The 14350-nt window shown below is 40.8% G+C and overlaps 1 protein-coding gene across 1 annotated transcript; it reads right to left on the bottom strand.

Annotated features, from left to right (window-relative positions):
- Positions 1-3193: 3193 nt before the first annotated feature.
- Positions 3194-11248, bottom strand: rnd3b (Rho family GTPase 3b). Its single transcript, XM_027152469.2, has 5 exons — positions 10858-11248; positions 10246-10333; positions 5801-5910; positions 4121-4249; positions 3194-3950 (listed from the first exon to the last, which is right to left on the bottom strand). Exons 1-5 carry the CDS (start codon positions 10960-10962, stop codon positions 3705-3707), a joined length of 678 nt encoding a protein of 225 aa, XP_027008270.1. The 5' UTR covers positions 10963-11248; the 3' UTR covers positions 3194-3704.
- Between the last annotated feature and the right edge of the window lie 3102 nt (positions 11249-14350).

Raw genomic sequence — 14350 nt, 5'->3', positions numbered from 1 at the left:
TTGGAATGGAATCTCGAGTGTCCTACACAAAGCCCTGACTCTGACTCGACCCCAGCGAACATCTTTGGAATGAACCGGAACAACGACTGAACCCCAAACCTCCTAAGCGTCTGAGCTCACTGATGCTCTTGTAGCTGAATGATCACAAATCTCCACAACCTCGCTTCAGTATCTAGAAGAATATCTAGAAGAGTCAAGCTTGTTATGAAAAGGATAGGAGGAACAGAATATGAACTGAGTGGAAGATGTTTATGCATTTATACCATTTCTCTTGATAGGAATCCACTGATGGTATAAGGAAGATAGGATATGAAATAAACTGTAATTATCGGGTGAATCTTCATGCTGATTCACTGCTCTGTGTTACATAATCGGCCTTATTGCCTCTTATATGAAATGTGGCAGTGGCAGATTAAAATCACATAAGTGGTGACACAGTGTGAACCTGCCTAAAGGCACAATTAGCAAAATGGTGTGTAATGTGTTTCGCCGTTAAAACATCAAGCACCAGGACAACTGGGCCTCTTGGCTCTTCAGGAAAGATATCCAAAAATAATCAAAATGTAGGGAAGCATGGTGGCTTAGTGGTTAGCACGTTCGCCTCACACCTCCAGGGTTGGGGGGTTCGATTCCCGCCTCCGCCTTGTGTGTGTGGAGTTTGCATGTTCTCCCCGTGCCTCGGGGGTTTCCTCCGGGTACTCCGGTTTACTCCCCCGGTACAAAGACATGCATGGTAGGTTGATTGGCATCTCTGGATAGTGTGTGTGAGTGAATGAGTGTGTGTGTGTGTGTGTGTGTGTGTGTGTGTGTGTGTGTGTGTGTGTGTGTGCGTGTGTGTGTGCCCTGCGATGGGTTGGCACTCCGTCCAGGGTGTATCCTGGCTCGATGCCGCCTGTGATAGGCACAGGCTCCCCGTGACCCGAGAAGTTCGGATAAGTGGTAGAAAATGAATGAATGAATGAAAATGTATTAGTTGATGTTATTGAGAGAAGAAACCTAACCCAGGAGGGTTAGGTTAAAATATTATTCACCGATTTTATCATTTCTTTCTCAGTGTAAATGCATCATCTCTCATGGTAGTTTTATCATTATAGTCATTATAAGCTGAGGAACATAACACAAAACAACATGCCTGTATTGTGTAGCTTCTATTCCAGTCAGATTTGCTGTACTGTAGCTGGCAGGAAAGCAATCGCTGCATGTAAGGAAGCAATTTTAAGCCACTTCACCTCTTACTTGAGCTTGAATAAGCACGGTTGAGGCAGACAACACAAAAGCAGGGGAAGGGAAACCTGCCAAAATGTCAGCGGGAGGTTTAAGAGGAAGCAGTGATACATTAAACAGCGCTGCAGGTTCAATTACTGTCCACACAGTGGAACTCAATGAAACACATCGCTGTTCTCACAGAAGGTGCGAAAGCTGGACAATCACTTTGTTTCTGAAGAATAAAAATACAGACTGGGGTAAAATGATTCAAGGGTGTTTGGTTTGTATTTTTATTTTTTTTTAAAAAAATACAAAAAAGGTCACAATTGCCAAACTGTAAGTATTAAGTTATTAATTATTAAATTTGATAATCTAGAGTTTGGGGTTCTCTCCAAAAGTGTGGACACTTTTACATGTTCTCTCATGTCCATGTGGGTTTCCTCCAGGGTCATTAACGTCCTCCTACTGGCAAAAAAAATGAGCTAGTAAGTGAAATATGTTAACCGCCCCCTCCCTCCCCCTCGGGATTGGTGCACACATCCTGGGTGTGTTATTGTTTCACACCATGTTTTCCTAGGATAGGCTCCAGATCCAATGCTCTTGAATCCATGAATGAAAAATATTAATTAATATTATAAAACTATTACACACCTATAATTAAAACAAATTATTAAGCAAAAACTGTTCACATTGAGATCTAATATCTAGCAATTTAGGACCAATGTGTGATGTACTGTAGTTGATTTAAGAGATACAAAATAAGGTTTTAGAAAAGCTATGACTTCGTTTGGTCATTTTCTACCGCTTGTCCGAACTTCTTGGGTCACGGGCGTCATCTCAGGCGTCATCTGGCATCGAGGCAGGATACACCCTGGACGGAGTGCCAACCCATCACAGGGCACACACACACACTCATTCACTCACACACTACGGACAATTTTCCAGAGATGCCAATCAACCTACCATGCATGTCTTTGGACCAGGGGAGGAAAAGGGAGTACCCGGAGGAAACCCCCGAGGCACGGGGAGAACATGCAAACTCCACACACACAAGGCGGAGGTGGGAAACGAACCCCCAACCCTGGAGGTGTGAGGCGAACGTGCTAACCACTAAGCCACCGTGCCCCCAAGAAGAGGTTCATTTATTTATTTATTTATTTATTCTGCATTTAAATATACCAGAGATATTAAAATGATGTTGTTTTTTGTTCGTGGTGGGGAGTTGGGATATTTTGGAGGAACTTGTACTTATATGCATCTTATACTATACAAAATGAATTGTCCCTAAGTGTGGACACTATGTATGAAGGTTTTAATGACTACCGTACATACTCTATATTGATTCTACGAATCTCTTCATACTGCTAATAGAACTTTGGGTCATGAGCAGTATGAAGAGATTTGGGTACTAATAGATTGTAGAATCAATATAGAGCATGTAGACATTAAATACTAGTAAAGGAACCTGCTTCAAATGGTTGCGTTTGGATCTGTAGGACACTGGAAAGACAGTGAGGTGGGAACACATTCCAGTTTATCGTGAGGCATCTTACACACATATACACTTGGGGCCAATTTACCAGTACCAGTCACCAGTACCACTGCTTAACCAGTATATTTGATGTGAGATCTGAAGAAAACCCAGATAGAATCATGGATTCTGGAGGTGTAACAACCATCGCCATGGCAGCCAAATGACTTCATCATGTCAGTCTATCCTGGTCAATGCTAATTCTTGTCTTGATCATGTTCAATAGACCATCTTTCCTTCTTTGGTTGTCATCTAGAATCGGTTGACTGAACATATATAAATGTACAGTATATTTTTTATTTACCAACAAATTGAGCTGCTTGACAAAGGTAAGATTAGTCCATACAAGTAGATTCACCAAGTCTTGGATTTCTTCCTTGGTTGGTCCAATGGTTTTAAGCCCCGTGGTTGGACAGAAGGTTTGGTTTTGTAGAGAAGACAGAATTTCTATACACGGGAGGTTAAAGATTCATTTATTGCTTCATGTTCATTTACAAAATTCCTCAGTTCTGAAAAAGACTTACTGTACCACAGACCATCGGGTTCTGCTCGGGCCGAAGGACATACACGTGTTTTCGATTCGTTACTGTGGTAAGATACATCCTTTATTTCTTTCAGTAAAATAAAGCAAGGGTTTAGGTGCTAGATCTGTTTCGTATGCAGACAATTTGAATTTTAATGAATAATCCTGCTTAAAGGTCGCTTGATGTCTTTGAATCCGTCATTTAAGTCCTGCATATATTTAAAAAGGAAATCAGGTTTTTGCCACCGCAATGAGCGCTTCATTAATTCAGGTCTCTCGGGTTCCAGACTCTTCCATAAAATTACGATATACTGTATAGCCGTCTTGGAGACGTCGACGAATTTGTATAAAGTGCAAAAAAAATTAAAAAATCCATGTTTTCGATCCCGATGGGAAACAGATCCGAGTAAAATGCCGACTCATAAAAGAGTTTCTGTCGGTTCTTCACATTAATGAACAGGTTTTGGCTTTGCTCTTGTGCAGACACGACATTGAATCGTGCTCAGCTCTACTGGGCATGTGTGAAGATCTCTTGGTGGTTCTGGAAGACTTGTGACGCTTTACATTTTTGTTGCTCTTGTTGACGCAAGCCAATGCGGCCACATGGAAAATGTCTCTCACGCTGTTCTCCGATTGCAGCGCGGAACACTCGATGTAAGGAGCTGAAATCTGCTTGGCTGTGTTTGAACCCTGAGAGACACAGAGAGAGAGAGAGAGAGAGAGAGAGAGAGAGAGAGAGAGAGAGAGAGAGAGAGAGAGAGAGAGAGAGAGAGAGAGAGAGAGAGAGAGAGAGAGAAAACCGATTGAAGGACCACCAAATCTTGCCACACTGTTATTTCTGAAGAAATTTTTTCCTTTACCTGATCATAGGTCAGTGGCAACTCGTTGGAGAGCTGCACAAATGTTGCCAGGTCTGTACGAAGATCTGACTTGCAACCAACCAAGAGCATTTTGGTATTGGGACAGAATTCCTCAATCTCACCTTTCCACTAAAAGAAAATATTAGAAGATTGTATTTTTCAGTATTTCTTGTGAATTTAATTCATTTAACTTGAATACAAATACAATTTTGGGGTACAAATTATTCATTCATTCTTCTTCTACCGCTTATTCGAACTTCTCGGGTCACGGGGAGCCTGTGCCTATCTCAGGCGTCATCGGGCATCGAGGCAGGATACACCCTGGACTGAGTGCCAACCCATCACAGGGCACACACACACTCTCATTCACTCACAGACACACACACACACACACTACAGACAATTTTCCAGAGATGCCAATCAACCTACCATGCATGTCTTTGGACCAGGGGAGGAAACCCCCGAGGCACGGGGAGAACATGCAAACTCCACACACACAAGGTGGAGGCGGGATTCAAACCCCCGACCCTGAAGGTGTGAGGTGAACGTGCTAACCACTAAGCCACCGTGCCCCCTCCTGGGTACAAATTATTTTATTGTTATTTTTTGGATCAAGAAACACCATGTTTCTGTTAAAGACAGACTACAGAATTGCCGTTTCCCTTTTTTTTTCTTTTAATTGTAACATTACTATAAAACACATGGTCTCTCTGTTCTTCCCGAAGTCGCCTTTCTGATATTTTCTGCAGAACACGATCCAGCAGGGAAGTGACTCTGATGTTAGTGGACATTTCTGGATTTTACTTTCACTTACCCTTATCCGAGTGTGTTCTACTGGGAAATTCCTTTTGTGTACTAATTTCCCTACCAAATGTGATCATGGGTTAAGGTTAGGGTTTAAAAATCCCCCAGAATTCCAAAAGTCCCATTTAATTTCCTCTCCCAGCTTTTATGTATAGCTCATTACTTCTATCTGGTTTGGATACAAAATAAAAGTCAGAACTTTTTTGTTTTCTTCTCAACAGATCCTCAAAAAGAAGATTTGCCATATTTGCCTAGTTGTTGCACATTTACTTAAAAAAAAAGAAAAAAAAAAAAAAAAAAAAAGCTTACTGGAAATACAAGTCTAAGCTAAAAGTGAAAAAATTCCACTCTGACACAACCTCCAGATAACTACAGCTTAACTGGTACGAAAGCGCTTTGGTTTAAGTATAAAATTAAAGCAGGACCGAACAAAGGAAGCAGTGCCTCCGTTATAGAAGAACAAACTTCAGCTTCTTGGCACGTTCTGACTCCGACGGCATTATGTTCGGGCTCGGTGAAATCACGGGTCGAAGGTCACACGGCTCTCGACCACAGAGAAGCTCTCAGTACAAATGTAAACATGCCGTCGCTTTCTGTTTCCTTACGTGTGAACGGGATTTCAAAGTGTAGCCGGACCTCCCACACATCGCATTCCGTGTCAGCTTGGTACAACAACTCGCCTGAAGACCAGCACTCCAGAGTCTGGGCTGTTTTTTATAAACCCACTTGACCCGATAACACAAAACCCGGCCTTGTGAGAAAGTCAATAGAAGCTACTGTCTTGTTCTGACTAAGCTGAGGCATGAAGAGTTCACAGCCTACAATCAAATCCACAAATGAATTTAAATGATGGCTGTGAGGCCGCACTGTACCCACCTTCCTGAGCACACTGTCCAGGGTTTCTGGTCGGCTGATGTCGAAACAGATGAGCACCGCGTCTGCGTCAGGGTACGAGAGCGGACGCACGTTGTCGTAGTATGGTGAGCCTACAAAACAAGAAGGCGTCTTCTTTTAAAATCCTCAACCTGTATGTACAGTACAGTTAGTGGCGAAATAACCGACTTTCAATTGTTTTTGCCGACAAAATGATAATGTGTAAGGATGTAGTCAATGTGAGCAGATGGCTTGGGTCAACAGGACAAACATTGGGTTTTTTTTTTCCCCCGGCAAAGTGCTCTTCAGTTTAAAGGTCAGATTTTCAGTACAGGTTTAAAACACACCAGCAAAGGAATTTCAGCATGATTCCTATTAAACGAATTAAATAAAACAATTTTTTTTAAAGAAATACTGTATACTTAATGTATGGGACATAATCTGGTCAACCTATTACAAAATAATTATACTTTTAAGCAATGTTTTGTTGTAAAATAACAGATTTATGACTATCTATCTATCTATCTATCTATCTATCTATCTATCTATCTATCTATCTATCTATCTATCTATCTATCTATCTATCTATCTATCTATCTATCTATCTATCTATGCTGTTACCTCCCTGTATATCCTCTATCTATCTATCTATCTATCTATCTATCTATCTATCTATCTATCTATCTATCTATCTATCTATCTATCTATCTATCTATCTATCTATGCTGTTACCTCCCTGTATATCCTCTATCTATCTATCTATCTATCTATCTATCTATCTATCTATCTATCTATCTATCTATCTATCTATCTATCTATCTATCTATGCTGTTACCTCCCTGTATATCCTCTATCTATCTATCTATCTATCTATCTATCTATCTATCTATCTATCTATCTATCTATCTATCTATCTATCTATCTATCTATCTATGCTGTTACCTCCCTGTATATCCTCTATCTATCTATCTATCTATCTATCTATCTATCTATCTATCTATCTATCTATCTATCTATCTATCTATCTATCTATCTATCTATCTATCTATCTATCTAATGTTACCTTGAACATCAGGGACCACTTGCTCCACTAAAACAGCGAAACCTGATTATCAACACTCATCAAAATATGTGGAAACCTTTAAGGAGTGTCTCTAAACGGTTATGAGTAATAACCTTAACGTGTCTTTTTCAGACATCCCGCCAGACATCGTGTCGATCTTTTATATGGAGTCAAAACAATCCCTTAAAACGTGTTCACATTGTTTTGAGCCAAACCCGCTAAGACGGCATGTCGAAACAAGAACGAACCCCATATGATTTCCACCTACCTGAAAATAACCCAAAACAGATCCACAGACAGACAATCAACAATAGAACGTCTGTTTAAATCGTGACCTCACTTCCCAGACATTAACAAAGCGGGAATATTAAAAAGAGCCGGTTTGTAACTGAAACGAATAGTTTCATGGCTAGTGGAACGGGTTGGGAAAGTCTTTAAGGTGTCAGAGAAGGGAAGCCCGAAACTATGCACATTCCTCGAACGTACCGCAAGTTATAACACATCATATATCTCAAAGCTTTTACGCTAATCCATGCTATTATACTACGATGGGAATATTTTCATATTCGGTTGGGTTTTATTTCCATTATTAGAGTTCATGAGAATTTGCATGCTGGGCGGTTGACAGGGATGTTTTTTTTTTTTTAATCTCGATTATGTCAAAGCCATTGAAAACCAGAAGACCACAGAAGATAGAACAACTGGTCAGGCCATCCTTAAAAATATTTTGGTTTGCAGTAACAGTAAAAAAAATAAGTTTCGGTAGGTAGGTGGTAGGTCTATATTTTTTTTTTCAAGTTTCAATGTAAAAAAGAAAGGTACAATTTTGGTGATTGTGATTATGTAAATATGAATTTAAACAAATTAGCATATCGTGACGTCACTGACTGGGTCTTCAACCCGTGCCTTCGGGCGCATCATCGCAAACCTTATATCGATGCTCAGTTTTTCCAGCCAAGTTAAAGCGGTGTGGAGCTGTTTTAATGAACTTATTAGATGTATTATGGCGCCCGAACCCGTATGACTGTAAGCGATGACCGCAAACATTTTGTTTACTGCAGCCGCAGCCATCATTACCGAGTGTGAACCGTCGACTCTGACACTGAATGAGTGTGTGAGACGAAGCGAACGCACAGGCCATAGTGTGACATCCGGTAACCAATAGTGTAAACATAGATGATGTCACGGGTTTTTATTTAAAAGAAAGAACATAGCCTTCCTTTGTATATAGGCCTAGGCGATTTATATATTTACAATACTTACTAAAATATAATTAATATTATTTTATTGCTTTCGTATTAGTTGTTTGAAGAGTAAAAAAAAAAATTGTGCGGTCTTAACGCGAATTTACAACCGGCAAGTCGGTCGGACTTAAAGCAAAAAAAAAGAAATAAAAGTTAAGAGTTACGGCAAACAAGAATATTTTTAAGGATGGCCTTATTCTTTCTCGGTGGCCTCACAATCATGGGTGTTTCTGGACTTATGTGTTATGTAGAAGGGAGTTAGGACTTTGTTCTATGCCTGTCATGTTGCATGATGTTATAAATGATGAGGTGGCTTCACGTATCTCAGAGGAAGCATGTAGTTGGTAGCGCTGGTTTGATGAGGAGAGATAGCTATTTTCAATAATTCTCCATAAACTCAATAATTACTAATTTTTTGGAACCTGTAAGACAAAATAGATATAAGCTGAGATCATGACCTGTCTGACAGAACCTCTTGTATTCTTCTTGTATTGTATTATTAAGCATGTACAGTATCTTCTACAACCTCTGCTCAGCACCATCCAACTGGGATGTCCAATATTCAGTTCCTTAACATAATTCTTTTACTTCCTCACAGTGGGATTCCCTCTGCAAGGCCCCATCCCACTAGAAATAGAGAGCTTATGCACACATGTTCACTCCCCCTAAACTAGGTTAGCAATCTATTCTGGGAGATGACTCTGCTCTAGAAAGATAGAGTTAGAGTTAGAGCTCAAAATGTGTTCAAACCCTGCAGTTCGGTGCGTTGGCACTTTTGGTGTTGCTTTGCATACTGATACAAAAGGTTAACAGAATTGTTTTGTACAGCTTCTCGCCGTAATAGTCGCCGAACAGCTGTTTTAAATCAACTCATTTTCTGGCTTCGTATGCTAGTAGACGCCCCTGGAATTTCCTGGCAAATCTATCGCAACCGAAATCTTAGGTCTTATTGCAACACACACTGCGAGCAAGTTTCGTCCAAATCATCACTCGAGTGTTATTACCCTAGAGTAATGTGCATCCTTCATAAAGTCTGGGTCACCTCACATGGATGAAAGAAGGCAGAGACTTAGCACATTGGTTGATCTCACTTCCTGAGTACTGCATATTGGAGTCCCCATTGGGGACTTCAGAGAAACAGCAATCAGCTGGAGGTCACACATGGTTCGACCTCTGAGTATTAATTCAGAGTAGACGAGGCTGGCACACAGCTGTTGGGGCCACTTCAATAACAGTTGGTAATCACCTCCAGGCTTTGAGCTTACGATCTTGCCTGGTTTCAGAAGAATGTTAGAATATATGTGCTGTTTCTGGAGAAAGTCTGTTTACACACATCTAATGTACGCATTGAAAAATAGACGTAGATGCAACACAAAAGCACCGACACTGACACGATTGCGTTTCTTTTGACTTATGCAATTAAGTGAACTATATAATAATCGATATATGGTCAGAACTTTGATTATTATGAACGATTTATACAATCACGTCATTTGGTGATGACGCAAATCTAAAAAAACCTTAACACACTACATAATCGGTACAACCTAGCATATGTAACCAACCTACTCTCCTTTGTATTCAGCTTTGACAGAAAGTAGGACTTAGGGTAAAGTTTTACATTGAACAAACTAAGGCATGTTTGGAATTTAATCAACATACAGAATTGTTTAAACACACCGAGACATAAGTCTTACATATGGAAAGTCTTAACATATGGAAACAGGGCGGCGGTTGAATATGATATTCTCATAACCTTTAGACAAACCCATCCTTGCTCGAAGCTTTCAACATTCCTGAGGAATAACATCATCCTTTTCTGATCTCTTTACACTTCTCTGTAACTACACTGTCTTACATTTCATGTTTACTAAAACTAAAACTGGCGAGGGATCGATAACTTGAAAAACGAAGAGGATTAACCTAAAAAAAAAAAAAACAGTCGGTTTTAATGGACATAAGTAGTTACACCGACCTTCAAGTATCTCTGAGCATCTATTCATATCACATCATATATAATCCAATGAAAGCAATTTCTCTCGTTCAACAATTCCTACATATTTTGTATTAGTTGCATATTTTAGGAAATCCTGTTTCAGCGAGCAAAGCTATGCATTAGTGTGAACGCTTAGTAATCTTACCAGATGTGTCCCAGAGGCTGAGTTCCACTCGGAGAGAGTCGATCTCAAAGCTGGCCGTGTAGTTCTCGAAAACCGTCGGCACGTAGCTCTGTTCGTAAAAATACAACCGTGGAGGGATTCTGATCATGATGTAGATATTATAACAGATTATTTTTTTCATAATGCAACTGATGCAGTTATTAATAAGCTTCAACTTGAAAATGAAACTTTTGGAGGTGTTATTTTTTTTTAGGTTGGGAAATATAACCTGTTATTAGTCTAAGCATTTTCTAGATATTTTTTCTGATTAAAATATCAACATTTTAAGACACGTCATTTTTCCATTTATTATTATTTAACATTGACATTGAATTAATATGAAGCACTGCAAAGCAACCAAAGATCCTTGATTGGGAAACAAAGTGTTAAGCTGATGACAAACTAGATAATTGTTGGCATGACTGTATCTGGAAGGGGGGAAAAGGGGGGATAGATAGATAGATAGATAGATAGATAGATAGATAGATAGATAGATAGATAGATAGATAGATAGATAGATGTTAATCTAATAACTTCAATGCAAAGTTACACACCCACACCCACACGCACGCACAAGCGCACACGCACACGCACCTCCGGGAAGCAGTCTTTGGCGAAGACGGTGAGTAGAGCCGTTTTGCCGCAAGCGCTGTCGCCGACCACCACCATCTTACACTTCACATCCGCCATGTGCTCCATCCTTGCACTACCACTGCAACTTCAGCTGCTTCCCGTGTGAGCGAGGAGCGACAGGACCGGGACCGGGGCTTCCCGAGCCATTTCACACCATCACTGTACCGGTTAACCAGCGCAACGGTTACATTCCTTCAGCATGTGGATGGTATTTAGGTGACGTCACAACCTAATCACGTGCTTATTCCGGAGGCAGGACACGGTGGAGACGCGGACGCGGGACTGCGAGAAGTTCCAAGTGTCTGTGTTTTCTCTGTGAAGTGTGCGCTCCAAATATAGCAGCCTTGGTCCGCTCCTGGGTTTTATCTCTCTCTCGCTCGCACACACACACACACACACACACACACACACACACACACACACACACACACACACACACACACACACACACACACACAGACACGCCCCTTACACTCCATGCTGCGCACTTTTTCATCACTCATGTAACATTACACTGGTTTACAGAACCTTTTCTCCTCCTGAGGTTCATTCACGCTTATATAACGTTTACGCACCAAACAAGCGACCAAAAATGGTCAAAAATCTCTTAGAGCTCTAAAGACTTTTCCTGGTCGTCTCCTAAAATTTCATAAGGATCGATGGCAGAAGATCTATCCGGGGTCTAATCGTAGGACCAGACTGGACAGGGACACTATAATCGATCGTAGAACATCATGCACACATTCACACACTTCTTCACATCTAAAGGCATTTTAAAGAAGCCAATCCACCCACAAGCATATTTCTTGGAGGAACCGCAGAACCTTGAAGAAACCCACACGGATAAATGGAGAATGTGCAAAGCACTGCACAGAGAGTAACCTGAGCTTTGGATCAACCCGGGAATCCTGGAACTGTGGAGCATCAACCGTGCTTGTCAAAAATGTGTAGAAAATCTATTCAAAATGAATGTGACATAAAATGTGCGGTTGCCTTTACAGACTTTTCCAAGCGTTCTGATATGTTTCTGACAAATTTTCCTCCTTTATTTGTCTTGCAGTCTTCGCTCCAGACTGTGTTTGTAATTGCTCGATTGTTTTCTCTTTTCAAACTTTAAAAAGATTTAATGATCTGTGACAATCTGAGAACTTTATTATGTGATTTATTATTATAAGTGAATCTAGATGGAAATAGTTTTACGAACCAGGCATGTTGGTGGTAAAAACCCTCAACCGTTACATTCTTTCTTTGAAACGCAGCTATGCAGATAATCTTTAAATGACTTTATTTTCGATCTCAAAAATTCATTTGTCGAGATAGATACTCCCTCCCCAACAAAAAAAAAATGCTGAGCTTGCAATGTGCTGATGTACTGCAGTGTGTGTTTCATCGTTATTGCTTATTTCATCCCTTGACAAAGGGAGCGAGAGAGAGAGAGAGAGAGAGAGAGAGAGAGAGAGAGAGAGAGAGAGAGAGAGAGAGAGAAACTCCACAGTGAGATGCGATGGCTACATTTTTACGTGCTGTGAGGAGAATGCTAATTTGCCTCAGTGTTATTATTAACAGGTATCTAAAGGTGAACACACAGATGTGGTGGCTGGAGGTGATCATGCTGGAATACACGATGAGGCTCATTTAAGAGTCAATTTTTTTATCTCTGATATTTTTTAATTAAATATTTATCATTAAATATTAGATTAGATTAGATTCAACTTTATTGTCATTGTGCAAGGTACATGTACAGAGCCAATGAAATGCAGTTAGCGTCTAACCAGAAGTGCATAGATGGCTTATTTACAAGTGGCAGTGTAATAAATAAGGGTATGAGGTTATAAAGGAATGTCATTATGAATATATATATATATATATATATATATATATATATATATATATATATATATATATATATATATATATATATATATACAGAATAGACAGAATAAATATGGATGGACACACAGAAGTGTAATGATAGTTTTTGGGTGGTGCAAGGATGCATGATTTTAAAGTGGTGCAAAATAGTGCAAAACACAGAAGAAAAGTGACAGAGCGATGGTGATTATTAACACCATATCAGCTGTTCAGTGCAGAAACAGCTACGGGAAAGAAGCTATTTTTTCAGTCTATTTGTTCTGGCTCTGATCATAAAATATGGTCACCTTGGCAAAGATTGAGCTAGAACAGAGGAGAGGACTATGACTAAGTCTATGCTGGAGCAAGCTGGAGATCATTATCATCTCCATGACTCAGGTCCTCTTTTATTGTGTTATTGAAGGATTTACCAGAATCCAGCATTCGTTGCCAACTTTAAAGACGGTGACTATGTTATGTATTGAGGATGAGATGCTAAAGAACTATAGGTATGTTTTATTTGGCTTTAGAATCTGATCTGATTGGTGCTCTGCTCTTACTAAATACTGAACTGTCCTTTGGTGGACAAGATCTTTCTGATGAGCTACCACTGCTACACCGAGCTCCCAGTGTGACCACTTCTTCTCTCGGCACCTGCATTATCTTCCCTGATGCCCTACCTCTGGTAAAAGTCTCGTCGGTGGTGGTGGTGCACGCTGCTGACAATGGGAATGGCCCATGGGACTGCTGTGGATAGAACCACAGAGACTATGGCTTCATCCTTGACCTGCTGTCGTAGTGGTCAGTTTTGCGCTCGGATCTTCATCGGTGAACGTTCCAAGAATTTCGGAAGAAATTTGTGTTTCGATTCCACTTGACTAAACATAGTTTAAGAAAGGACGTTATTTATAAAAACACACTCTCTGTTGTCGCCCAATTATGGATGGGTTCCTCATTTGACATACAAATGAAATTGAATTTAATTGATTTAACTGGGGGGGCACGGTGGCTTAGTGGTTAGCACGTTCGCCTCACACCTCTAGGGTCGGGGTTCGATTCCCGCCTCCGCCTTGTGTGTGGAGTTTGCATGTTCTCCCCGTGCCTCGGGGGTTTCCTCCGGGTACTCCGGTTTCCTCCCCCGGTCCAAAGACATGCATGGTAGGTTGATTGGCATCTCTGGAAAATTGTCTGTAGTGTGTGTGTGAGTGAATGAGAGTGTGTGTGCCCTGCGATGGGTTGGCACTCCGTCCAGGGTGTATCCTGCCTCGATGCCCGATGACGCCTGGGATAGGCACAGGCTCCCCGTGACCCGAGATAGTTCGGATAAGCGGTAGAAAATGAGTGAGTGAGAGAGTGATTTAACTGGTCGCGCTGTCTGGGTGGAAAGGACGGCATTACTCTCTTCCCTGACAGCCACGGTGGGTGTTTATGTGCTCATGTATGAAGGAGGCCCTGTGAAGGCCCTGCGAAGCTGCACGAGCAGCCTTTCAAAACAAAGCAGTTGGCTGACTTCATGTGTCTCAGAGGAAACCCCTTAAATTTCACCCCTCCAGTTGGTAGCTTTTATAATATATTGGAAGAGCTAGATGGCAGATGGGAACTG

The sequence above is a fragment of the Tachysurus fulvidraco genome, chromosome 6 (genome assembly GCF_022655615.1).
Source record: "Tachysurus fulvidraco isolate hzauxx_2018 chromosome 6, HZAU_PFXX_2.0, whole genome shotgun sequence".
In the NCBI taxonomy this organism is placed as follows: domain Eukaryota; kingdom Metazoa; phylum Chordata; class Actinopteri; order Siluriformes; family Bagridae; genus Tachysurus; species Tachysurus fulvidraco.
This window is presented reverse-complemented; position numbering and strand designations above follow the sequence as displayed.

What these genes read in the sequence shown, in the direction of transcription:
- rnd3b (XM_027152469.2), bottom strand. Translation starts at nt 10,962, where the DNA reads ATGGAGCACATGGCGGATGTGAAGTGTAAGATGGTGGTGGTCGGCGAC. An exon ending in CCAAAGACTGCTTCCCGGAG is followed by an intron (nt 10,334 to 10,857) that starts GTGCGTGTGCGT and finishes TTTTACGAACAG; the next exon opens with AGCTACGTGCCGACGGTTTT. An exon ending in CAGCCTCTGGGACACATCTG is followed by an intron (nt 5,911 to 10,245) that starts GTAAGATTACTA and finishes CTTGTTTTGTAG; the next exon opens with GCTCACCATACTACGACAAC.